Source organism: Podarcis muralis, chromosome 14, assembly GCF_964188315.1.
Source record: "Podarcis muralis chromosome 14, rPodMur119.hap1.1, whole genome shotgun sequence".
NCBI classification, from domain to species: domain Eukaryota; kingdom Metazoa; phylum Chordata; class Lepidosauria; order Squamata; family Lacertidae; genus Podarcis; species Podarcis muralis.
Window position 1 is genome coordinate 32,431,589 of NC_135668.1, and position 26,262 is coordinate 32,457,850.

A 26,262-nucleotide genomic window follows, 5' to 3' on the forward strand; every position below is an offset into this window, starting at 1 on the left:
CTGGAGAAAGTTCCAGGGAACAGGCAGAGAGGCTTGGAGGGCCACATTTGGCGACCCAGGTCTGAGGTTCCCCACCCCTGATTTAATTACTGTATTTTTCGCCCTATAAGACGCATCAGACCACAAGACGCACCTAGTTTTTGGAGGAGGAAAACAAGAAAAAAAATATTCTGAATCTCAGAAGCCAGAACAGCAAGAGGGATCACTGCGCAGTGAAAGCAGCGATCCCTCTTGCTGTTCTGGCTTCTGGGATAGCTGCGCAGCCTGCATTCGCTCCATAAGACGCACACACATTTCCCCTTACTTTTTAGGAGGGAAAAAGTGAGTCTTACAGAGCAAAAAATATGGTAATTGAACTTCCATCCTCAGTAAGGACCACACTAACCTTTCCTGGCTCCTTTGCAGGGGACTTGATCCACCTTGTCAACACCGTCTCCCAGGAGACTGAGCCTCGGGAAACGTGCAATAACCAGAGCCCCGTCCAGGTGGCCTCCCAGGCGTACGCCCTCTCCACCGACCTGATGCGCATCCTGATGAAGTCCCGAGTCCTCAACGAGGAGCCCCTGGAACTGGCGGGAAGCAACATCACGGCCAAGGGCAAGCGGGCCGGCCCACTGGGCCTCCTCTGCTACAAGGAGCACCCCAGCTGCCAGTTCTCCATCCCCTTAGCTTTCAACGCCACGTTCTCCGACCTGACAGACATTGTCCAAGTCATGATCCGGGTGGACTACAACCCTTTCCCCTTCGGCTTCGTCACCAACTACACCGTCTCCTCCGAGGTGGCGTCCATGGAGTTCCAGGACAACAACGGGACAGAGATACCGGTGGGGAGCCTGGGTCCCGAGAAGGCTATTGCCGTGACAGTCTTGGACCCCGGAGAGAAGAACATCACCATGACGACGGTCATGATTGAGGAAAGGAGTTCGGGGACTGCAGTGGTCATGGTGGAGGATGACAATGCAGAAGCAGGGTTGTATTTCCAGGTCACCTTCAGTGTTGTAAATGGTAAGTGTGGGTTTTTGTGGCTTCCGCAAAGTTGCTACATGGACCCAGAATTTTAACAATGTCTGTTGTGTATGCATTTCTCCTGTCCTTCCTCCAGTGAGATTAGGCCAGTGCATTTTAGAACTGTTTATTGGACTTTGTTCCATGTTTGATGTACCTTGCCCTGGGCTCTGAGGGCAAGCAGAAATAAATAAATAAGCAAGCAAGCAAGCAAGCAAAGTAGATTGTGCTAAAAAACTTGCATGCCTGGGGAGAACCCATCCCTTAATACCTGTCTGGAAGTGTGTGTGTATATACTGTAGATATATATGGATATGGTTATGTAAGTTGAGGGGTTAATGTGCAGCATAGTAGACAGTTATTTTACATATTCCTCAGGCCTTCTGCTTCTGGGAGACCATGGATACTGACCAGAGAAAGTTCATATTGCCCAGAGTGCTGTCTAGATATGCACATTCCTTATAGCCTGTTGGGAGGTTATGCATATTGGCTGGAGAATTTACAGAATTCAGTCAGCCTATGCATGTTCCCGAAGGAGATTGTGTATACTGACCAGGAAATGTGCTCAGTTCCCTTTCCATGGACAGATAATGTGCACATTCCTCAGAAGGCCTTATGAATGTGCACAATGGCTGCTTGTTACGCACATTAACTGCTCAACTTAAATTACATCTATCTATCATCTATCTATCTATCTATCATCTATCTATCATCTATCTATCTAATCTATCTCAATCCTATATGAATAAGAGCTCTATTGCACAATCTCTGCTGCTTGTGGCTCCCCCATCTAGTTGTTTTCTGACCCTGTCTTTCCTTTCTTCCTCCCAACAACAAGACCGTTATGTGTCCAGTGAGCAGGAGCCGTTCATTGCTGTCTGTCTCTTCCACTCACCTGAGACCCACCAGCACAACTGCACAACCTCCAAGGAGATCCACCTGGAGGATATGACCAGGATGCCTCAGGGCGACCACCGGCGCTACACCTTCTTTGTCTCCCCTGAGTAAGTGACACCTCTGCAGGTGAGCCCACAATGAGCTCCCAGGCAGGGAGCCCACCTCCTCAGGAGAGCCCACAATGAGCTCCCAGGCAGGGAGGGAACATGCTGTGGGTGGGGTCTGGAAGAAGCTAGCCTAGAAGCTGACGCTAGTGGATATAGCAGGAGGTGGATGGATGTCTCTCCTCACTTAAATCCATGCCTTGAATGCAACTATTCTGATTCATCTGCCTGGATCAAAGATGTGTTGCTGAACCACAAACCAAAGTCTCCCCACAACCGCAGGTCAAGTGTGCCTCTACAACCAGTCCTTCCTTACTGTTTGTTTGTTTGTTTCTCTCCCTTAGCACCAGCAACCCTGCGAGGGAATATTACTTGAACATCACTAACCACTTTGCCTGGACTGCTGTGGAAGTGACCCTGGGCCTGTACAGTTCCTTGTGCCAATATTTCAACGAGCAGGAGGGGCACTGGAAGACTGAAGGCATGGCTCCCTTGGAGGGGGCCACCCCTGACAAGGCTGTGTGCTTAACCCAGCATCTGACAGCTTTTGGTGCAAGCCTTTTTGTCCCCCTTCATTCTGTGCAGTTCATTCGGCCTGTGAGTCAAGTCTAAGGGTTATTAACTTTTTCAAACAGCTGCTTTTAACTTTTTCTATATTGATCCTTAGGGATGCAGGTGGCGCTGTGGGTTAAACCACAGAGCCTAGGACTTGCCGATCAGAAGGTCGGCGGTTCGAATCCCTACGACGGGGTGAGCTCCTGTTGCTCAGTCCCTGCTCCTGCCAACCTAGCAGTTCGAAAGCACGTCAAAGTGCAAGTAGATAAATAGGTACCGTTCCGGCGGGAAGGTAAACGGCATTTCCATGCGCTGCTCTGGTTCGCCAGAAGTGGCTTAGTCATGCTGGCCACATGACCCGGAAGCTGTATGCCGGCTCCCTCGGCCAATAAAGTGAGATGAGCGCAGCAACCCCAGAGTTGGCCACGACTAGATCTACTGGTCAGGGGTCCCTTTACCTTTTTATATTGATCCTTATATTGGTACTTCTGTTGTTTTGATTCCCCACCCCCACCCCTTTTTTCCTTACAATCAATCAGTATATACATTACATGGAATAAATAACTTTCTATAGTGATTGTATTTTTAATCTGTCCTTGTGTGGGTGAGCTGCCTTGCTCCTTAAAGTAACCTATAAATTTATACAGGGAAGGAAAGCGCATAGACACACACACATATATATGCTTTATATTTTGCTCAGCCTCCGGGCCCAGGTTTGAACTACATTGTGCTGCTGACTTGCGCCATCTGTTTTGTGACATACTCGGTGGCGGCTGTGATTGTGCACAAACTGGACTTGATCGACATCAACCGCGTGGGGGTGATCCCTTTTTGTGGGAAGAATGGGCTGTACAAGTATGAGGTCCTGGTGAAAACGGGCTGGGGCAAGGGGTCAGGTGAGTAGCTGTGATGCTCTGGGCACTCTCAAAGAAATGTTTGTGTCTTCTCCTACAGCCATGTTAGCACTTAATTATTTAAAGATACAGCCCTACCTACTATGGAGGAATGGTTCGTAAAATTAATGGACTTAGCTGTGCTGGCAAAGCTAATGTGTTTAATTAGAGAAAAATCAGTATTGACATTATTATTATTATTAAGGATTGGAAACTTATTATGGACTTTTTGCATGAAAAGGGAAATGAACTTGGAATAGCTGGATTTGAAGATTGAAAACAATTTTGACTTACGGAAAACAAAATATTTGGATGGTCATGACAGACAGAGAACCAGAAGACTTTTTATTCTTTCCCCATCTTCTTTTCTTTCTTTTTTCCTTTTTCCTCCTCTTTTCTCCTGTTCCCTTTTAGATTAGATTTTGAAGCCATTTCTTTTATTCTGGTGTATTATAAAACGATACTTTGTATTGGGGATGAGTTTTTAAAAGAAAAATAGACCTTTACAAAACAATGGCTTATTCTCCTGCTCTTCAAACCAAAAAAGGCTTCAGGAGTGGCTTGTAAACCACTGGGGGGAGGGGACCATCCCTACCTGCAAGTTTACAATCCAAACAGACATGGCATAAAAGGGGAATGGTTTGGGAGGGAGGAGGAAGTAAGCACGCTTAGGTTTAGGTTTAGCTTTTTAGGACTGCAGCCAGCTGAATTCTACTCAGCTGAGACTCATTGGAATCCATGGGCTTAATTTCAGTAGCTCTGTTCTGACTGGAGCTTAGTTCTTCTCCTCTTCAAAAAAAAAAAAAAGTTTTTGGAAAAGGCACCAGGTTGGTGAAGGCCACCCTGCTTAAACCGCACACCACAGATCAAGAGGGTCGCTGGGGTGGGCTAGGTGGAACTGTTGCGCCCTTGGCAGCCGTTAACAGAGCAAAGAGGAGTCTGGATTAAGCCTTTTTAGCCGCTCTGTGGAGAGAATATCCAGGACAAACATCCCCTCCCAGTAAAATCCTGGCAAGTGAATGAGTATTAGAGCCACTCCTGTTTGGAGAGGAAATGGAGGATGGATCCGTCCAGCCCCTCAGCTGCTGCTCTCAAGGATGCTGTAATGTGATCCCTGGGTGTGGTGGAATAGCACACCAGAGAAGCATGTTCCTGTGCTGACCAGAATGCAGAGTAACGCTACTCTGAATTTCGTGGTGCGGTTTTATGTCAGGATTTTTAAAAAAAAAAAAAATGTCAGGGAAATTTAACTGTGACCCACCTTACATTGCAAATTACATAAAAAATTCATTGTAATTTGCAATGTAAGGTGGGTCACAGTTAAATTTCCCTGACATATTTTTTTTTAAAAAAATCCTGACATAAAACCGCACCATGAAATTCAGAGTAGCGCAAATCTTCACTTCAGTTATTGGATCAGGAACTGCGAATTAAAATGATCTGGACGCCTTTCCTCCCTGGGGTCCCCTTTCTCCAGATGCAAAGCTGAGGTGCAAAGAGGGTGGGGGACCATTTGTCCCAGGCTGGAGGCTGGGGGATGAAGGATGCTTGAAGAGTCCCATTTCACCTTCCCCTCCCCTGCCCCACATGAGACATAAACCAGGCTACTTTCCTCCTTTAAGAATTTGCACTCCTTCCTCCCTTCCTTCCTTCCAGGGACAACGGCTCATGTGGGAATCACTCTGTATGGGATGGAGAGCAAATCTGGGCACCGGCACCTGGATGGGGAAAACGCCTTCCACCGCAACAGCCTCAATATCTTCCAGATCGCCACAGAACGGAGCCTTGGGAGTGTGTGGAAGATTCGCATCTGGCATGACAATAAAGGTGTGTATGTGAGAGCAGACTGCAGCTGAGGCCTTGAGACCCAAAGCCTGTTTGTTTGTGTTTGTTGTTGCCTGGCTCTCCCCCTCCTCATGTAATCCACACAACAGCCCTGTGAGGTAGGCTAGGCTGAGAGACTACAGTGACTGGCCCAAGGATGGATGGATGAACTCGGCCCTCTAACCACTACACCACACTGGCTCTCCCAGGGTTATTAGCGGTTATTATGTGGCGTCAGTGGGTAGAGATAACACTCAATCCCACCCCATACCAGCTCAGTTGTGTGTGCAAAGTGTGCGCCTAGAAAACAAATGGGGATCCATCCAGCCACTGCAACCCAAATGAACAGAGCTGCAATTCTTGATGAATTGCAACTCGGCAGTTTCCCCTCTGGAGCCCCCCCCCCCTTTGAAGCTGCGTCTCTCCCATCTGCCAAGACAAAGAACAAAACTCATTGCTAGCATTTTGCAGAGAATATCATAATTACAGTTTAGCAGAGCCTGAATTGTTAAAGCTGAATGAGAAACATAATGAATGTAAAACGGTCACTTAAAAAACTACACAGGCCATTTTCAGGCAGGGCTGGTTTGATCATTAGTCTGAATGAGGCAACTGCCTCAGGCAGCATATGGCTTAAGAAGGAGAAGTGAGCAGCCTTAAGGAGAAGTGGCTATTCTTTGTGAATCTCCCAATTATCATCCTTCTCTGTTGGAGGACAGATGTATGTGGGCCAAACAGCCTGTTACGCATTTCCTAAACTAGGTATGAATCCCATTGCCAGTGTTGAAGTCAAATTTAGCTACCTTTTCATTTGACTTTTGTATGTACAACAAGGGGGGTGCCATCTTGTATTTCACCTCAGGCCACAAAATGTCTTGCACCACCCCTGTACTCAGGATTCCCCCCCCCCCCGACTGCCCCCCCCCAACAGTTTAAATTCATGGAGATTGTTAGTGGATGTATCTTGGAATCAAATTAGATAAAAAGATGTCTTAAAGCTGTTTCCTTCTTTCCATGCTGCTTAGGGCTAAATCCATCATGGTACCTGCAGCACGTCATTGTCAGAGACTTGCAGACCTGCAAGAGCTACCACTTCCTGGTGAACGACTGGCTGTCTGTCGAAAGCGAGGAGAATGATGGCTTGGTGGAGAAGGAAGTCTTTGCTGCCAGTGAGTGGGAAGGGAGCACACTGAAGACGCAAAATCTGCCTACAAAGCTGTTGCCCTCCAGATTTTTTGGACTGCAACTCCCATCTGCCCCAGCTGGCATGGCCATTTTCAATTATAGCTCCCATTAGGGTGTTCGTTGTTGATGATTTAGCAATTTATACCTTTTGTTAAATAAATGTGGCAATAATCACAAACTTGCTGACAGTGGCGAGAGTGCTCGTAGCTAGGAAATGGAAAAAGCAAGGTGGATTTCAAATAGAAGAATGGTATAAAGAAGTGAGGGAGATAGTGATTAACGATAAATTTACGTGTGCTATCAAAGTCAGAAGGGGAATATGGAAGATAAATGACTTTGAGGAAATGTGGAAAATATTTGTGGAATTTGTATTGTTAAAACAAAAAGGGGTCAAACCATCTCAAGAAGTGTTACATTTTTGGAAAGTTGGATAATTATGGTAAATAATGGTCCGGGGTGTGTGTGCACATTTTTATTTGTATTATTACTTTGTTTAATTTTTTAAAAAATAAATAAATGTGGCAAGCTGAAATGGGGCTCTGCTTGAACCCCCGTTTTGAAGACTGAAATGAGGACAGTCACTTGGGGGTGCGGGTTGAGGCGAGATTCCTTCTCTGCAGGGACAATAATGTTAAGATGACCCTTCCCCCGCTTCTGGCTCCACAGGCGAGGCTGACCTGAGGAGCTTCTTGCGGATCTTCATTGAGGAGCTGCAGAGGGGTTTCTTTGAGAAGCATGTCTGGCTGTCCCTGTGGGACCGTCCCCCTCGCAGCCGCTTCACCCGCGTCCAGAGGGCATCCTGCTGCTGCCTCCTTGTCTTCCTCTTCCTGTGTGCCAATGCCGTGTGGTACGGCATTGTGGGAGATGTCAACTTCAGGTGCGTTGGGAATTTCTGATCCTCTCTAGCCCAGGAGGGCCACTTCCTTCCATAGACAGAAGATCAGTGGGGAGGCTGTGGGATAGCATGGCCAGTGTTTCCCTCATGTCCTGTGGCCTTAAGAACATGGCACAAAAGGTAGCTGCCTTTGTTATTTATTTGTTTATTTCCTGCCCATCACCCTAAGGTACCAGGGCTGGTTACAGCATTAGAAACAATATTAAAAACAATTTAAAACACCTTACACTCATAAATATGGGGGGGTCCATCTCAGCATTGTCTTGCACTAGAAATGGTGCTAGCGCCCTCCCTGCTTACTCTCTCCTGTCTTTTCCTAGCAACGTGGCCATCTCCACCTTGATCCCGGTCAACGGTGAGACAGCTGTGGTTGGTCTGGTGTCCAGTTTGGTTGTCTACCCCCTGTACCTGGCCCTCCTCTTCCTCTTCCGTATGGCACGGAGCAAGGTAACAGTGCGTTGGGGAAGGGGGCAGTAGCCTGTTTCTGGGCAAGGCCTTCAATTGGCCGCAGGCCATCGCAATAAATATGATTTTAGATGTTGGTAAATGGCTATAGCTCAATATTAGAGCATCTGCTCTGCATGCAGAAGGTCCCAGGACCAATCTCCAGGTGAGGGCCAGGAAAAACTCCCTGCCTGAACCAGAACAGCTGCTGGTTAGTGCAGGCAGCATGGAACTAGTTGAGCCAAGGGTCACCTAACTTGGTATAAGGCAGCTTCCTATGTTCTATGGTTACCAGTTTTAATACATTTCACTGGTTATTTCCTTAATGGGTTGCAAAGCAAACATGGCAATTCCTATTTTTAGAGAAGATAGTCATGTTTATTTATCCATGCATTATAATATTTTGCTTGTGTACATCTGTGTTTTGCATCATTCACTGAATGCACAGTTCTTTATCAGAATTTTTGAGGTTCCTCTTCAAGATTGGCAGGTGCCCAGAAGAGGAAAACAGCTCATGGGTGGCACATATTAAGCCATCTTATACCACCAAGTTCGGTAGCCATTGACCCAACTGGCTGCGTTCTTCTGCTCAGACTGGCAATAGCCCTCTGGCGTTTCATGCAGAGATCGATTTCTGGAAGCTTAAATGTGACTGAACAGGCCCCTCTGAATAACAAAGATGTTTAGCAAGTCAGTGGTTCTTGTGAATTTCTGACTTAGAGAAGTGGCACCCTCATCCCCCATCTCTGACAGCTATTTTTTAAATAGGGAAAGGGAGAGAAAGTAAGAGCTGTTGGCAGGTGGCTGGCTTTTTCCATTCAAAATAAGATCAAAGTGACTCCTCAAAAGTTGGGGGAAATCTGACATCCCTTTGCCCTTCCAGCTGAAAGGAAAATGTCCTTCCTTGCCTCAAGCGCCTTCTTCTCTCCTAGGTGTCTGTCAGCCAGTCCCTGGCCCATTCAGACCAGCAGTCCTTAGAGATCGACAACTACCTGGACTCGTCTCTTATGGAGAGCGCCTTCCTCACCTTCCCTGGGCTTCGGACAGAGGTGAGAGGGGCAAGTGGCAGGACAGAAGTGTGGGGTGGTTTCTGAAGGGGTCCTAGGCCCTGCCCCACTTACAGCCCTGCCTTTCTTTCCCTCAGATCTGTGTCCTTTTACCTCATTCAGCAGTGGAGAGCCCCTGGCCCTCGTGATGTTGCTGGTCTCTCAACTCCCATCCTTATGATTAATATTACTACATTAATATTCCACATTTGCTCCAAGGAGCATTAAAGTGGTGTACCTGGTTCTCCCCCCCCTCTCCATTTTATCTTCACAACAACCTCGCGAGGTGGGTTAGGCCGAGAGTTAAGGTCCTTGAGGTCCTGAACTTCCATCATCCCTGACCCATTGACCTTGCTGACTAGAGCTGATGGATGGGGTTGGAGTCCAGCAACATCTGAGTGAGGGGCTCGTGTCAGTTGCCTGTGGCCTAGTGTCCAATGAATAGTCTTCACAGTGGTCCTCCCTAAGGGGCTGCATTGATCCCAAAGAACCAAGGCTGGCTGAGCAGTGAACCCTCTTTCCTTCCCTTACAGGCCTTTTCAGAGCAGACCAAAACAGATTTGTTCCTGGACGATTCGAAAAGGTAAATGGGATTTATTTGTTGCATTTATATCCCGCCTTTCCTTCAAGGTGCTGCACGTGGTTCTCTTCCCATTTTATCCTCACAACAACTCTGTGAGGGGAGGTTAGGCTGAGAGACTGTGGCAGGCCCAAGGTCTCCCAGTGAGTTTCATGGAATAACAGGGATTTGAAACCGGGTCTCACAGGTCCTAGGTCCAGCACTCTGACCACTACACCACACTGTCTCTCTGAGATGTATGTATTTGGCTTCAGTTTGGGCTGTGAGGTCAGCTTGAAGAGGATTGTATTTATTAAAGAGCTCTGCCTAAGGGTGTTCCTTGTTCCCGTGCTCATCCTTCCTCTCTGCTCTTGTTTCTGCCTCAGCCTAATACGGTGGCACTCCAACGAGGCCCTGCTCAACTGGCCCGACCTGCTCAGCGACCCTTCCATCATGGGCAACACAATCCAGAAGCTGAAGAGGGGCAGGACCAGTCGCCATCTTGGCCTGGAGGCTCCCTTGGCAGCTGAGGAGGACAGTTTGTCACTTGGCTTCCCGCAAGCTCAGGCCAGATACTTCTCAGCTTCAGGTATGAGGCGGGTGGACAGGAAAACAGTCCAAATCTGAATGGCTTCATAAAGGATTCTTTGCCACAAACATTTACTTCTCTTTAACACAGAGGTCGCGGGTGGCGCTGTGGGTAAAACTTCAGCGCCTAGGACCTGCCAATCGCATGGTCTGCGGTTCGAATCCCCGCGGCGGGGTGCGCTCCCACTGCTCGGTCCCAGCGCCTGCCAACCTAGCAGTTCGAAAGCACCCCCGGGTGCAAGTAGATAAATAGGGACCGCTTACTGGCGGGAAGGTAAACGGCGTTTCCGTGTGCTGCGCTGGCTCGCCAGAGCAGCTTTGTCACGCTGGCCACGTGACCCGGAAGTGTCTGCGGACAGCGCTGGCTCCCGGCCTCTAGAGTGAGATGAGCGCACAACCCTAGAGTCTGTCAAGACTGGCCCGTACGGGCAGGGGTACCTTTACCTTAACACAGAGGTGGGGAACCTGTGGCCCTCCAGGTGTTGCTGGACTACAACTCTCATCTTCCCTGACTGTGTGGGCTGCTGGGAGCTGGAGTCTTAACATTGAGAGGGCTGCAGCTTCCCTTCTGAGGTTTGCCAGGTGCCCTGAATAGTCAGGAACAAGAGATTTGCTGCCTGAGATGAAGGACTAGCAGAGAATTTACAGGGGCCGTTGCATCTGATTTCAACCCTGGCATCGGGATATTGATTTACATGGTTCCCAAGGGTAGCCTGCTACCTGAAGAAGTGCAGAGCAGGATAGATGAGGGGATTGAAGCAGAATTGGGGGTTGGGAGGTGCTGCCACCCTCTGGTACCTGTTGTCTTAGGGAGGTGACACTCTGCCCAATAGTAGGTCCAGCCCTGTTAACCTGAGTGCTGTTTATACAGAGGAGTGGAAGGAACAAAGGAAGGATATACTTGTGCAGTTGAAGAAAGACAGAGTAAGAATGTGTGAGAGGCAGAGGGTTCACTTTCCCCCTTTCTAGGGCATTCATGTCCACCGCACGCAGCATAGGGCCAAGGAGGACTCTCAGAGATTGCTGCATGGGAGAACCAGCCTTTAGCAAATCTGTTCTGCATGTATTTGCAAAGTAACGCATATGCCCCACACAGTAACTGCTACAAGCACACTTCATGCTGCTAACATATCTTGATGTGAACCCAGCTTGACACATGTTTCTTGGTCACAGATGAAGATCTGATCCGGCAGATACTCACCGATGGAGCTGGCAGCCTCTCCCACCCTCAGGAAATGGGACCATACCCCAGGGTTGAAACTGACCTCATCTCAGGGCTGTAAGTCTCCCATGACAGAGGAGGTAGTGGTGCTGGTGCTGGTGCTTGTGCATGAGGCCAGTTGCTTACTGACCCCCATCCCAAAGGAGATGCAGTGCTTAACGCCCTTGTGGTTTTTTCTGGCAGATCCAGCATGCTTGGGGAGAAGACAGAGACTATCATGATGCAGCGGCTGACCGAGAAAGGGCAGAATGTAGCAGCAGCAGCAGCCCCTGGCAGAGAACTGAACCGCTCGGCCAAATCAACGCGAACAGGTAGGGTGGGATATGGCAATTGGTGACCAGCTTGGAAGTGGGATTGTGGAAGTGGGTGGGGAATGCACAGACCTCTAGACCCATCATGTCACCTTCACTTTCCAGTCATGCCTAGGCCAGCATCTTCCTCCCAGAGGCTGAGCCACCTCCCATCCCCTTGTGATAGGATTTATTCTAAACCAGTGGTTTCCAAGCTTTTTCCAGCCACTGCCCCCTTAGTTCCATAAATTCATCCCTGCGTCCCCTACCCTATGAAAAGCATTATTCATTATAGCAATTTTCACAGCCCTCTAAGGAAGATAATAACACAATAAAATTCAAAACAGTAACAATTAATTGCAGAGTTATTCAAAATCCGGTTAAAACTATTTAGTTTAATTAATTCCACAGTTAATGAACTTGATCCAGTGATGTCAGCTTTTCAAAGTATGGTAGCCATTTACACCTTCAATGCCCCTGTGCTGCCCCCAGGTAATCCCATCACCCCCCAGGGGGTGGTACCACCCACTATGGGAACCACTGATATGAATTCCGTCACCTTCAGCTTATCACACGCCCACTCTGCCTCAGCTGAAGACCTCCTCTATTGCGTTGGAAGAGTCAGAACAGTGCGTAGTTAAACTATGGAACTCACACCTGCAAGAGGCAGTGATGGCCACCCACTTGGTTGGCTCTGAAAGAGGAGGAGACAAATTCATGGAGGATGATTGGACTATCCGTGGCTACTAGCCATGATGGGTATGTTCTGCCCCTACGGTCAGAGGCAGGAATGCTTCTGAATACCGGTTCCTGGAAACTACAGCAGGAGAGAGTGCTCTTGTGGGTGTCCCATAATGGGCTTACGGTAGGCCACTGTGAAAACAGGAAGCTAGGCTCTTGGCTTGCTCCAGCAGGCTCTTCTTACGTTCTTACATCCTCCCCTCATGCACACTCCATTCTATGGAATGAAGCCAGATTACTGACTCCTGTAACTCTATGGATGTGCAATCTTTCATGAGGGCATCTGCCCAGCCCCTGTGGTGCTTCTTACCAGCTTCTGTTGCAGCACCAGGACAGGTTGTGCAGATCTTGAGAAAAATAACAAGTAATTGGGTACACTCTTCCAAATGCCATCTTTCTCCCTCTATTTATATAAAAGGGTTCTAAACTTTGAAGAGTTGTGCAGGACCTGCCTTGCATGTGTAGCATGCAGCTGCTCTCCCTGCCCCACAGAAACAGACTGAATAAAGCAAACCAGCCCCTGCTCACCACTTCTGTCTTGTGTGTGTGTGTCTTCTGCAGTCACAGATCACGCTCTCCGGAAGCGCCTGCTCCCCTTCTGGTGCTCCTACCTGGCCCATGCCATCAGCCTGGCCTGCCTGGTCATCTGCTTTGGAGTCTCCGTGTGGATTGGAGTGGGTTTCACCTCCAGCGTGGCCCTCATGTGGCTCATCTCAGGGATTTTTAGCTTCCTCTCCTCCTTTTTGCTGTGGGAACCATCCAAGGTAGGCTCTGGTGGAAGCTCAGCGGGAGAGGGGAGAGGTGGCTTCCGGACAATTCCAGGTTGCCATTCCAACCCATGTCCCATTTCCGATTGAGGAGCATATAAATAGAAATAAAATCAACCGCCAAAGTTTCTCGGCAGTGGACATGAGAATTACCATTCACGGATGTGTCTCGGACCCACTGATGACTTGTGCACTGGTCAAGCGGTCCAAGAAGCCACCTCCCTGAACGTTCTCCCTCTGCCCTGCCCAGGTTCTGCTGGAGGCCCTCTACTTCTCACTGGTGGCCAAGCGCCTGCACCCCGAGGAGGACGACACTCTGGTGGAGTACCCGTTCGTGGAGCACGTGTCGGAGAAGATTGGCCGGGTCCGGCCCCCTCAGGGATTCGCTCTCTTTCAAGCCAAGGAAGAGGCCAAGAAAGTGAAGCTTCTGCACGGCCTGCTCAAGGTGAAGAGGGGGAGCTGCTGCCAGTTTGTGGCATCTGATGCATTTTAGGAGGGAGACTTGCAAGGGAGGGGATGAGGAGGAGGAGGGCAGGCCCTGTGTGCCTTCCAGACAACACTGGGCACTTTGAAAGCTCAGTGGCAGAGCAACTGCTTTAGAATGTCGCAGATTCAATCCCCAATGGCTTTTCCAGGGAGGACTGGACAAGACTCCTTGCCTAAAATCCTTAAGAGCTTAAATGGACCCATGGTCTGACTTGAGATAAGGCAGCTTTCCATAGGGAGAGGAGCACGGAAGACAGGCTGGAGCTCAGTGGTAGAGCAGTTGCTCTGCAGGCAGATGGTCCCAAGTTGAATCCCCTATGCCATCTCCTGGTAGGACTGGAGAGACTCCCTGGATGCAGTCCTGGAGAGCCTCTGCTGCCACTCAGTGTGTCAACAGTGCTTAAGCTACATGGACCAATGGTCCAACTCAGCATAAGGCAGCCTTCTATGTTCCAAGGAGGGCTCATCCAACAGCTCCCAATCTAAGGAGCATCCCTGTGCATGGTGGTCCCACTCCAAGGGCGGGCAGGGGGTGAGATTCTGCTGGTTTGTGCAACCTGTGGGTGGCTCTTCTGCTGAGGCAGCCACAGGCAGTTCCCAGCAAGAGAGCAAATCAGATCCTCCGTCTGTCATCCCTGCTAGAACTTCTTCATCTACATGCTGTTCCTCCTGGCGACCCTCCTGACCAACTATGGCGATGCTTCACACAACAGCCGGGCGTTCCTCTTGCAGAGCTCCATCAAGCAGCAGCTGGGCAGTGAGCAGTTCCTGCGCATCAAGAGGTATTTCAGCATAGCTCAGCTGCTGCTCAGGTCTCCAGCCCCATGTTTGGAAACATTCCTCTTCAGCACTCTGCTCAGCTTTGCTGGTGGGAATTGCAGTCCCAAACAGCCGTACTGCCCGGGGCTGATGGGGAAAAAATGTCTGGTGTTCACAAGGTTGGTGAAGAGTGGGGCAGACAATACATAATTTGATGGACCAGGGATGTGACTCAGTGTAAGTCAGCTTCCCTGCATAAATGATGGCATTATTGTAGAGACAGAAACTCCTTGCCGGGCCCAAGAAATTCCTCTTTCCTCTTTGCCACGGAAAGTGGTGACCACTGAAGTCATTCAGTTTTGGTTGCTTAATGCCAAAATGGCTGCAGAATTGCAAAGTCTCCACTCAACCGCCTCCTTCCTTTTTCTCTCCCCACCATGCCTGCACAGATCTGACGAGTTCTGGGTCTGGATGTCCCAGGGGCTGTTGCCCTATCTCTACAACAACCAGTCAGGCCGGGGAAGTTACAGTGTCACCCTGGGGTCCCCACAGCTGCGGCAGATCCGCCTCCAAGAAGGTAGGTGGGAGATCCTCATTAAGATGGTCTTGGATGGGGTCAAACTCCCCTGGAGGTGCATGTGTGCCACTTGGAAGCACTCCTGGGTCCATTACTGGATCACCAGAGGCACAAGTGGCCTCCGTAGCTTCTTCTACCAGCTTTGGCTGGTGGCCTAGCTGCGACCTGATTTGGATGGGAAGGTCCTGGCTTCATTGAACTCTGTTCCAGTAGCCTCTAGGTTAGGAAACTGTAATACACTGCACGTGAGGCTGCCTTTGAAGATTGTCCAGAATCTGCAGCTACTGTAGAGTTTGGCAGCTAGATTATTTCTGTAAGTGAAGCAGTTTCCTGTTTCTGCAGGACTCACAACAATGGTGGTGGTGTGTGAGCCTCTGTTGTCAAGCGCAGGCTTGAAGCATCTAGAACAGCCTTCAGTAACCTGACACCCACCAGATATTGCTAGACCCCAGCTCCCATAAGTTCCAGCATCTTACAGTCATGCTGGATGGGGGTGATGGGAGTTATAGTCCAAAAGACTGTAGGACACCAGGCTGGCAAAGGCAGATCCAAAATGATTTAATCTCCCAGCACCTCTTACTAACCCCCTGGGGTCTGATTGTGGCAATTTGTAGTCAGTGCAGACAACCAACAGTGTCAGGCCCAGGTGGTGGAGGGCCTTGCCTTCAATGGAACAAGCCTTGGCTAGCAGGCAACCCTTTTGATTTCTTGCCTCTCTTGATTTTGCACTTGGAAATTGTAACACAGGATGCTGCCATTTTAGATGCTCTTCTCAAAAGCCAGAGGCTGTAATTTTGGGAACATTTGAGAGATGGAAGTAGAAATATATAATAAACTCACACACATACACATTTATTTTATATATAGATTCAGGCACACACAACAAGCCTTTTAAGCAGATATCTTTCCTAGTCCGTTTCTGCATGAGAATTGTTTGTAGATGTATCAATTGCTTTTATATTCCACCTTTCCTTCCAAACACTAAACAAACAAATCAGTACTTCCAGCCTTCCCTTCACCAAACGGTCCCAGGGCATGTTACATAAAATTTATTGCCATTTAAAACAATATACACTGGAACCCTAAGTTAAAACCTCAGAACTAACAAGGTCATCAGAATAATAATGCAGCAATGTCATCACAGCAGTGCGACCAATGGAGAACGCTCTTCTGACTGCTTTTTTTCCAGCGGAGTGTCCCAGTTCCGTCCGCCATATCCTTAGTGGGACGGATCCATCTGCAACGGGGGGGAAATGCATCCTTGGCTCAGACAGCTTTGACACGGCCAGTTACGCAGTAGGCTGGAAGAGTGTTGCCGGCAACCTCACACAATCATGGACTTACTCGCCACCTGATCTGCCAGGGTAAGAAGCACTAGATTCCTCCTGCACATCCCTTGCAAAAATCAGAGGAAGGGCATTTCCTGCCAGCTCCCTGTATATTCTTCAAAAAAAATTTTAAAAATCCCTTTATTACCATTACTAGCAACCCAAAAGTACGATAGCAGGGTATACCATCATGCCATATACAAAGCAAACAAGCAATTAATAATAAGAGAAAGAAATGGTGCCACACCAATCCAGATTTCCCAAGCTGGCAGGGATGGTGAATGTTAAGCATCTAAGTCCAAATCATTGGAAATAAAACCCCACCAGATGTCCTAAAAGTGTTCTGGATCCTCCATCCCCCTGGAAACACACAGCCTGTGTGTAATTTCCCCCACAGTAACTGAAGTCCATAAGTTCCTATACCACAAAGGCAAATGTAGATTTCTCAAGGTTTTCCATTGCTGAGCTATTGAAATCCTGGCTGCAGCTAACATTCATGTCAAAAGCTCTTTAGGGCAACAAGCTTTTGCGTTGTTTGTCCACATGTTCAATAATGACAGTTGTGGAGAAGCCCGAATAGGTGATTTAATTACATTAGATACTTCTTGATAAACTTGAGCCCAGAACAGTGAAACCTGAGGGCATCATCCCCTCTTTTTCAGTTCTCATCTCTTCCCCTCGCTCCCAATGCATTTGGGCATATGAACAGAAGCTCACAACAAAGGACAGAAGTGTGTGAGGCACTGTGGCAAGAGCAGAAAGGGCCCATTCTTGTCCTCCAGTTAAATTTCAGACATTTTCAGTCAGGAGATGGACTGAGCGGAGCAGAGCACCAGGCCCTGCCAATGCACAGAAGACAAGGGACCAGACGAATTCCATCCAGGCCTCGGCTTGACCTATAGGCCTGGCCCTGCTTCTCTTTCAGGGCCTGGTACTGGGGCTACCTCTCCTTCTATGACAGTGGTGGTTACGTCCAGGAACTGGGGACGACTCTGGAAGAAAGCAGGGCTCGCTTGGAGATCCTCCAGCGGAACAACTGGATCAGCAACGTGTAAGCATGTTGGGGGAATCGGTGCCTCGGATAAGACCAATCTGAGGGGCTAGGCAGACTCGCTCATCCAACAAGTAGACCTGAACCAACCTGTTCAGTCCTTCTCTTAACACAGGATGCTGCTATATCTTGCTGGACTGCAGAAGCTCCAAGGTTTGGCCCCCAACATCTGTAGATAAGGGTAGGAGAGACTCCCAGGCTGGAACCTTGGAGTACTGCTGCCTGTCAGTGTCGACAGTACTGAGTTAGATGGACCAACTCTGTATAAGGCAGCTTCCTATGTTATTCTGCTGCTGCTGACCCACTTTTCTACCTCCTGCAGGAGCCGAGCAGTCTTTGTGGAGCTGGCCCAGTACAACCCTGGCTTGGGCCTCCATGCGGTCATCACGCTCAGGCTGGAGTTCCCCGTAGTGAAGCACACACTGCCGGCCGTGGCTGTGGCTGCTCTCCCGCCCCTTCCGCTTAGCCAGGGAGTCACGCTGCAGCTCCTCATGATGGTCAGTCCCAAAGAAAGGTTTCTCTCTCCTCTTCCCAGAAGGATCTTTCTTCCAACTGGGGAGCACATAGATGCTGTTGCTTCTCCTGTTTACACTGTTTTATGTAGTGCCAACCACATGAAGAATTTGAGTATGGGAAGGGATGAGGACAGGTGTCACCTGTTGAGGCATTGTCCTCCTTTCCCAACATGGTGCCCTCTGGATGTTTTGGGCTATGGTTCCCATAAGCCCCAAACATATGATGCTGGGGCTGATGGGAGCTGTAGTCCAAAACATGGCTGTGCTAGCTAAGGATTGGGGTGGGGGCTGCAGTCCTAAAATATATGGAGAACATCATGTTGAAGAAGGCTGCCTTAGGGCACACAGAGTTGTTAAGAATGGAGATTGTACTCTTTTTATAGACTCCAATAAGGGAATCAATGCAGGGAAGGAGTGTACATAGTTCTACTTCCTGTCCAATAAAGTTTAAAATTTGTGTTAAATTCCACACTGGAGAGCTCACATCCTGTAACAAGCAGAAACGCATACAAGCCTGGGTTGTTTCCAATGGAAGTCCTACACAGAGTGGAACCATTGACAATAATAAGCATGGCACACTTGGTCCCGTTCGGTTCAATGAGTCTCCTCTTGAGTAGGCCATTATTGGCTGCTGCCCCAGAAGCCGCCATCTCTGTGGCACTAACAGACTCTGTCCCCCCCGATCCAGGTCTTCTTCATGATTCTGGTCGTCTACTTTGTGGTCTCAGAGTCTCTCTCCATCCAGAAGGCAGGCCGGGCCTATTTTGCCAGCGTGGGCAGCTACTGGCAGTGGCTGCTCATCCTCCTGACCACTGGCACCGTGGTCGTCCACTTGAGCCAGGTCACCCTGGCCAACCGGCAGTGGGCCAAGTACCTGAGAGACAAGCAGGGCTTCACCAGCTTCTACCAGGTGGCTTCTCTTCACACCGCCTTCCGCTGCCTGGCGGCCTGCCTCCTCTTCGTGCTGACAGTCAAGGTACAGTTTGATGGCTGGCATGCATGATGCAGACCTCCCTTTTGATGCATTTCAGGAAAAGAAGCCAGGGACAATGCCTGTTTGGTTACTGCTTCAGGGAACAGAATAGCGAGGCGAGGCAGCCTTCCCAAACAAATGTTTCTGGACTACAGCTCCCACCGGCACTCACCATTGGCCCTGCTGGCTGGCTGGTGGGAGCATTGGGAACCCCACAACAACATCTGATAGGCAGCAGGCTGGGGAAGGCTGCATAAAAGTGAGGAGAGATGCAGCCAAATTAGACAGACATACTGGTGAATCAAAGCCATCTCAGCAAATTGCAGAGGTGGGGAACCTGTGGCCCTCCAGGATGTTGTTGGACTTTCAACTCCCAGCAGCCAGCATAGCCAGTGATGGGAGTTGTAGTTCAGCAGTCTCGCCTCTTCTTTCATACTTCAGGAGGGCTGGCTGACTTTTCCTTTTTCCTAAAGATTTGCCATGTAGAACTGCTTTGGGGCTTGTGAGGGGATGAGAAAGAGCCTTCATGGGATTGAGCGACTCAGCAGAAGACAGAACCAACTTCTGTTTAAACACTGTGGCCAGCAGAGGGCGAAGAGCCTCAGCCCTTAAGTGCAGCAAGATTGGCCCCACCGCTTTGGACATGTTAAGCCCATTTCTTCTCTAGGAAGAATCGGAAGAAATGAATCATCTATAAGAGTTTTGCTGTCCTGTCAGGAGAGGGAGTTGTGGTCCCTTTCGGAGAGGAGCATGGATTTATTTATTTCTAGCCTTCAAGGCAAAACATTTCCAGAACAGCTTACAGTGTGATTTTAAAAACAACAGAAAAGAATTCCTCTGGAGATTTAACAGCCTGGGAGAATACAAAGGTCTTCATCTGGTGCCCAGAGAGACAGAGCAGGTGTCAGCAGACACCCCCGCCACCCCCCAAAATAGCCCTTCAGACTGATCTGCAAAGGGGCCAGTTCATGGGGTGCCAGGTGCTTTAAACAGACTTCTGTTCTCATCTTCCTTCTCCACAGGCTTCCCAACAGCTGCGCTTCATCCGACAATGGTCCACTTTTGGCAAGACTTTGCAGAGGTCTACGAAGGAGCTTTTTGCTGCAGGGCTGGCCTTCACAATCCTGACTCTGGCTTATGCACAGCTCGGCTTCCTGGTGAGCCTGCAGGCAGAGAGAAGGGCGGGTTGACTAGTTTGGCCAGGTTCTCTCCAAAAGCCAGCTTAGAGGCTTCTGCCGCCATGCCCCCAGATGACTTTGGACTACAACTCCCATCATCCCAAGCCTTGTCCATACCACCTGCTAGGGTTGATGGAAGTTGAAATCCAAGAGCACATCTGGAGAGCCACAAGGTGCTCTAGGGAGAGGCCCTACTAAGCCTCCCCACACACACAAGCAACGGCAGCACGTGAAATGGGACATGGTTGCCCACAATGGCAACCCACATAGAGCTAACATTCAGATTTCTGCTGTCTCCCCTTTTTGCCCAGCTCTTCTCCCACTCCGAGGCCTTCCCCAGCTTCCCCACCACTCTCCAGCTCCTTTTCACCGCCTTCCGCAGCAGCAGCCGCCTGCCCCTCTTCCTCCCTGAATCCGTGGGGCTCTCCCACCTCTTCTACGCCAGCTACGTCATGCTGGAGCTGTGGGTGGTCCTGCGGCTCTTTGCCGCGGTGCTCATGCACCACTATCGCGAGACCCGCTTCGAGATGTACCGGCCAGCCTTCGAGTCCCAGGACTACGAGATGGTGGAGCTCTTTGTCCGGAGGCTCAAAATGTGGATGGGGTTCACCAAAGCCAAGGAGGTAAACCCCGCTTCCCCCAAAAAGTTGTGCTTGAGGGTGGGGGTATATGTGCTATGCAGTTGCTCTCCAAACCCTTGGGAAGCACTCTTCCAGACTAGCCCTTTCCCTTATGCAGGGTCTGTTGTCATGATACTACTACTTTAAAAAGTCTGGCCAAAGGCAGAAAAGACACATTCTGCAACCTGCATAAACTATGCACAGTTTCCTATTCTGCATAATTTAGCCTGTTTTGCTAGTCATGGGGAGGACTGCCGTCCCATCCCCAAACACAGGGAACTTATTTTGCCCACCCATCTTGCACGTATCCTGTCAAGTCTTCCAGGACAGCCAAGGTGCTGTTTGTGAAAAGGAAGCTGTGATGATGGTGAAGCTGAAGTTCTACACCCAAATACCACGTTCTCTGGAACTGCAGGAGACGTGCAGCTTCCTGCACCCTCTGGCGCTTGGTGTGCCAGACCAGAATTGCAGGAAGCCAATTTAAACTTGGTTGTGCATCAAAGCCAGGGACTTTTGGGGGTGCTGCTGCTACCCTGTGTCCCGAAAGGGATGGTGTCAGGCAAGGGAGGGTTTCTGAGACACCAGCAATGAGACAGATGGGAGCAAAACTCATGGCTTTGGCTTCTCTGCCAGCCTTTTGCTCTGCAAAACAGTCCCAGCCATTGAAACGACCCCTTTCTGTCCTCTGCAGTTCCGCCACAAGGTGCGTTTCGAAGGCATGGAGCCGCTGCCCTCCCGCTCCTCCAGCCAGGACTCCCATTCCTTGCAAGGCCCCACGCCCACCGCCACCTCTGACAGCTCCCGCGCCTCCACCTCCTCCAGCCAACTGGATGGACTCAGCCTGGCCCCCAGCGCCAGGGACAGCTCTGAAGTGGATGCCGACATCCAGCGCCTCCTCTCCCTCTTCGAAACACTGCTCATTCGGTTTGACCAGGTGAATGAGGTGACCGCTGATGTGTACCACATTGAGTGCCAGCTAGAGGGCACACGGAGCGGACAGGCCAGGAAGAGGGGTGGAAAGCAAGCAAGCCGGCACCACCCAATCCGTGCAGATCCTGGGGTGCTTTCCTCTAACTTCGCCCCTAATAACAGCAGCCGCTTCCTGCCCTCCCGGCCCCGCAGCAGCTCCACGTCACCCATCAAGGTTATCCAAGCCCCTCCGCAGGGCATCAGCCAGGGCGCCCTGCTGTCTCCGCAGAAGACACACGCATTGGCCGTGCCAGTAGTCAAAAAGAAGAAGCCATTGCGGGCAAACAACAGGGTCCATCCCAGTGGCAAATAGCAGCCAGGTTCCACAGGGTTGCAGCAGTCAGGTGGCTCCCCTACGTAAGCAGAAGGGAAGAGACTTTTGCAGTCTCAAACTTGGTTGCCAAAAACTTTGCCTCTCATTTATGGGGACAGTAAGGAAGAGCAACAGCCTTTTTGTGAGTTTGTTGCCAACAGACGAGAAGGTGGCTGTTGCCTAGAGCCACCAGAGTTCCCACCCACTGCTTTCCACAGTCATGGCCCGTGGCCTTAGCAGTGCATCAGTATTAAGGTTTTTTCAGAGGCCAGACAAGATCATGCCGTCTTTCAAAGGGCAAGCAGGAGCTAGAAAAGTTGAGCCCAGCTGTGCAATATTTGCATTAGCATCCTTGGAGTGAAAGGCAGAAAAGAAACCAGAATCCAGGCAAGGAAAATGGAAGAAGAAAAACTTGTAAGGAAGCAGAGCCAGAACTTTTAATACCAAAAATAGAAATGCAACCTGGTCTACTTTTAAATGGTTCTTCACTGAGATTTGCTGAAGGCAAAAGCTGCACCATCCAGGCAAAGAAGCCCAGAGATCTCCAGGGTTCAGCAGGCTGAGCCTGGGCTGGGAAGTGGAGACAGCAGCGCCTGGAAGAGGCCAGGTTCCCCTTCTAGGCATTTCACGAAGAAGGTGCACTTTGGAGGAAGAAACTACGCAGGAGCGAGTCAACCAATTTTCCCTCAGGAAGTTCTCTCCTGAGACAGCCACGCCCTCCTCCATAATTTCAGCATGGAAACCCAAAAGTTTCCTTCAGCCTGAGTGTCTTTAAGAGAAAGGACCCCTGTTCTTCAGCCAAAATGCTGTCAACAGAAACAGACATTTGGATGGGCCAACAGTGTTTATTGAAAAGGAGGGTGGGGGTGATGCTGTTTGCAGAGACCTGTCCCTGTGAGCTGGTTTCACTGGGTACTTATTCCAACAGTGTCTCCCTTCTCCCCCCCCCCCCAAAAAAAACCCCAACTGAATAGCTTGGTGTGTTGCATCCATCATTGTATATGTTGAGGTGCCTGAGTGTGTTTATATTTGGTGTTTGTGTGTCTATTATATATATATATATTATATATATATATGGTTTACTATTTCTATTTACTGCCCAGCACTTTAATCAATGCTTTCCTTAGCTAACGGTGACACATGCAACTTTTAAAATAAGAGCAGGATAATATATCATGGAAGCAGTATTTTGTTTGTTTGTAGATCATAATTTGAAACAGGCCACTGGAATATGAGCACAGGGGAGTGCCCCTGGCTACCCTCATTGTGGGTGACTCTCCCACATTTTCGGCAGTGCCACATATTGTGAAGAGTACAAACGGCTAATGTTTGTATATTTGTACTCTTTTCCTTTCCAGAAGAGGGAAGATCTGCTTCTCCAAGCTTAGAGAAGCGATGCTCCCAAGCAGCTCAGAAGCAAAGATTCAATTTAAAAATTGATTTGAGTCTAGGACACATGTCAACATCACAGCCAAAGCTACGCTTTCAGGTGGTTTTCCCTTTAGGCAGACTTTTTTCCCCTTTAGGCAGGACTTCCCAATGCCGTGGAGCATGTTGCTTTTCTACCATGCAAAAATCAAGGAAGAAAAAAAAAAGCAATGGAAAGCTGCAGTGGGAAATGCGGGAGAACAAGCACCAGCTGGCAGTGTTGCATAAGCTCTGTGTTAAAAGTATCAGGATGAATGCCCAGTAAGCAGGTGGCATCGCATCACCTCTGTGCAAATTTTGTGCAAAAGTATTTTAGCATGGCTGCTCAACTGCCAGCTGGTCTGTAAGCTCCCACAGGTGTGTCCCTGGCCAAACCTCAGCAGTCCGCATCACAGCATGGGCCAATAGATGCTGCAGTTGTTGCTACCCGCCTCCCCCACCCCAGCTTTAAAGCAATGTGCTGTTAACCCATAGAACTGGCTGCCACTGTACATGTGCTGGTATTATCCTAGCCTCAATCAGTTTCCTTGTTTTACACAAGGAAATGAGCTTTGATTCAGAGTGGCTTTTGGAGCGTCCCAGAAAACAAGTGCGTTTTAAAAATCAAGTCCACCCCCCTACCACCACCACCATTCATTTGACGTGAATGAGTTACATCCTTCCATTGGAAGCTACAGCTGGATTGTAGTTTCTCTAGAACCTTAACTCTGCTCTTAGGAGTCAATCCTGGCTTCCTTTCTTCAAAACATTTTGCTCCCCCCCCCCAAAAAAAAATAGCACTGCTCCTGTCATCATATTCCATAGGCCAGTTTAATGTTATGTATATTGCAAGTAATTTATACGGGATTTTTACAAGGAGAAAAATAATGTATATTTTTGTATGTTTGCTATATTTTTATAGCATTTGGTACTGTGCTCAACACATGTAGATAGGAGTTATTTAAAAAAAAAGTGTGTTAAAAGCCTTCTTGCTAAAATGTTTGTGGTGTGCAAGCAAAGCGCCCGTGTGTTTGGGATTTGTGCCAAAGGAAGTTTGAGAGATCTTTCTGTTCCCCACATCCAGGGCAGGGGGGCAGGAACTCTCTGCAATGCACTAGCCATAATTACTCCTAGACATTGCTAAGTCTAAAAAGAACTCTGATATCAAGGCCTACACCTAGTCTTTGACTGGGTTTCCACAAGTGCCGTTTCTAAATGCTGACTTGGTTATTCCATTGCCAACATCATTGGTAGGAGTTGTAAATAGAGATTTTTTTTTTCTGGAATGGTTTTTTTTAAAATTGCTAATTCTTCTGGCTGTAACCATCGTCCTAAAAATGAGGAAAATATGGTTATAGGCACATCTTTTTATAATATTTCATTATTTATAAAGGGTGCTATTTTTTAACAAACTCTTTTCTAAAATATTCCAAGCTGCTTTACTCATCAGGTACAAAGTGGAAAATGCACTTGCTTCATTCTGTGAAGGAACAAAGAAAGATCGCTAGGAGGTAGGAGATGGTCAGTGGGTGGGAAAAGGGCATTGCATTGCATTGGCCAGGAGATAAATTGCTGCAGGGCTAAAGACTTTCTGTAATGGGTCCTTGATGAGTAGATTCAGCAGGGAGGTTTTCCAGTCACCATCCACTAGACCTGAGTGCACATTGGAAGCTTTTATCGTGAGTGAGCCATTGGGCTCCCTGCATTCCCTGTGAATGCAATGCAAAAAGCTGCAAATTTTGACCAGAGCAGGCCTCTGTTGCCACAAGTGGAGAAAAGAAGATATTGATCTGTTGGCTTATTTAAAGAATGCAGCCTGTGTGTGTGGGAAGTGACTGAAGTGAGCTAGAGATGGGTATGGCTTGAACCAAGTGAAGGGATTTTGCACTTCTTTCTCTGCTAAATTAAAAAGTTCTCATAGTTTTCTAGGGTTGTTGTTTTTAATGTAGGTCCTTACGAGGGTAAATCCTAGTCAAGTCAGGGAAGCAAGCGCCTTAGCACATGAGCTGTGCTCTTACGCTAAGGAGGGAGTGGGGGGTGTTTTCCTCCCAGGGAGGAGGAGCATTCTGGAGCACAGAAGACATGAAGGTAGCAAGGAAGGAGCTGGTATGGGAGGAAGGAGAATGTCCCTGGTGCTTTGCTGTAGATAGATCTACTTCAGCGCAGACCATGCCCGCTGCCCACCGCCCCCCTCTCTCACCAGCAGCGGACCCAACTCACGTCCCTACCTGCCAGATAAACTCTTGAATGTATATTTTGGTATTTACTCACAGGCAGATGGTTTCTTATTTATTGTTGTCCGAAACCCCACACTGATGCCTACAGTAACTTGCTGCTTAGCACAGAACTCTTGCCAGCTAAACAAAAACCACAACCCAGCTCTCTCTTTAGAGGCAGGTGGCTTTTATCAAGGCTTCTGGTAGCAACGGCAGAAGCAGCAGCAATTGTGATTAATGTTAAGTTTTGCAAACATATGTTGTTTTTTTGTAACGGTGAAAAAGAAATGACAAAGTCTACTTTAAAAAGTTAATGGACAGCTCAATAAAGATTTCTGTGCCTTATTAAGCAAATGGAAGTGTCTTGCTAAAGTGAATTTAATTGAAACCCAATAAATAGCAACCCACACCCAAGTTCGCAAACTCAAACAAGAGGTATGCAATTAGAAAGCCGGGTGGGGTGCTGAGTGCACTCCACAGAATGTTACTTGTACAACTGTCTGCCCTACGGGACAGAAGTCATGGGTAGGCACTGGATGCAGTGAGTGCCTGGCCATCATAGGACACGTCTGCCCCCTTGTGTCCCCTGGCAGCAAGTCCCGCTGGCATATACAGTATGTCAAGTCTACAATTCAACCGTCGGGAAACACGGTCCGACGGTCAATCCACGTAAACAAAGTCCCAACGGTCAGGAACGGTCTAAGTCCCAATGGTCAAGTCCAAAGCCAAGTCCAAAGTCTAGCAATCGGGAAACACAGTCTAGAGTCAAACCCAAGGCACAGTCCCATAGAAGTCCTAGACCATCCAAGCCGAGGTCCGTCAACATAGGCAGTTAAGCAGACAAAGCAGCTCAGC

The 26,262-nt window shown here is 48.8% G+C and overlaps 1 protein-coding gene across 2 annotated transcripts in view; it reads left to right on the top strand.

Annotated features, from left to right (window-relative positions):
• The window catches only part of PKD1 (polycystin 1, transient receptor potential channel interacting), a 113,554-nt gene extending 87,793 nt beyond the window's left edge, over positions 1–25,761 (top strand). For both annotated transcript variants that reach the window (XM_077919182.1, XM_028706964.2), the window contains exons 23-46: positions 406–1,005; positions 1,844–2,009; positions 2,351–2,603; positions 3,262–3,457; positions 5,111–5,281; positions 6,304–6,447; positions 7,130–7,340; positions 7,679–7,805; positions 8,735–8,851; positions 9,382–9,431; positions 9,794–9,996; positions 11,169–11,274; positions 11,401–11,528; positions 12,810–13,012; positions 13,266–13,460; positions 14,144–14,283; positions 14,710–14,837; positions 16,027–16,201; positions 17,091–17,216; positions 17,539–17,713; positions 18,420–18,707; positions 19,727–19,861; positions 20,194–20,505; positions 21,194–25,761. In XM_077919182.1, coding sequence (XP_077775308.1) covers positions 406–1,005; positions 1,844–2,009; positions 2,351–2,603; positions 3,262–3,457; positions 5,111–5,281; positions 6,304–6,447; positions 7,130–7,340; positions 7,679–7,805; positions 8,735–8,851; positions 9,382–9,431; positions 9,794–9,996; positions 11,169–11,274; positions 11,401–11,528; positions 12,810–13,012; positions 13,266–13,460; positions 14,144–14,283; positions 14,710–14,837; positions 16,027–16,201; positions 17,091–17,216; positions 17,539–17,713; positions 18,420–18,707; positions 19,727–19,861; positions 20,194–20,505; positions 21,194–21,784 — 4,940 coding nt within the window. In that variant the 3' untranslated portion in view covers positions 21,785–25,761. The remainder of the gene's footprint in view (positions 1–405; positions 1,006–1,843; positions 2,010–2,350; positions 2,604–3,261; positions 3,458–5,110; positions 5,282–6,303; positions 6,448–7,129; positions 7,341–7,678; positions 7,806–8,734; positions 8,852–9,381; positions 9,432–9,793; positions 9,997–11,168; positions 11,275–11,400; positions 11,529–12,809; positions 13,013–13,265; positions 13,461–14,143; positions 14,284–14,709; positions 14,838–16,026; positions 16,202–17,090; positions 17,217–17,538; positions 17,714–18,419; positions 18,708–19,726; positions 19,862–20,193; positions 20,506–21,193) is intronic.
• Positions 25,762–26,262: the final 501 nt, after the last annotated feature.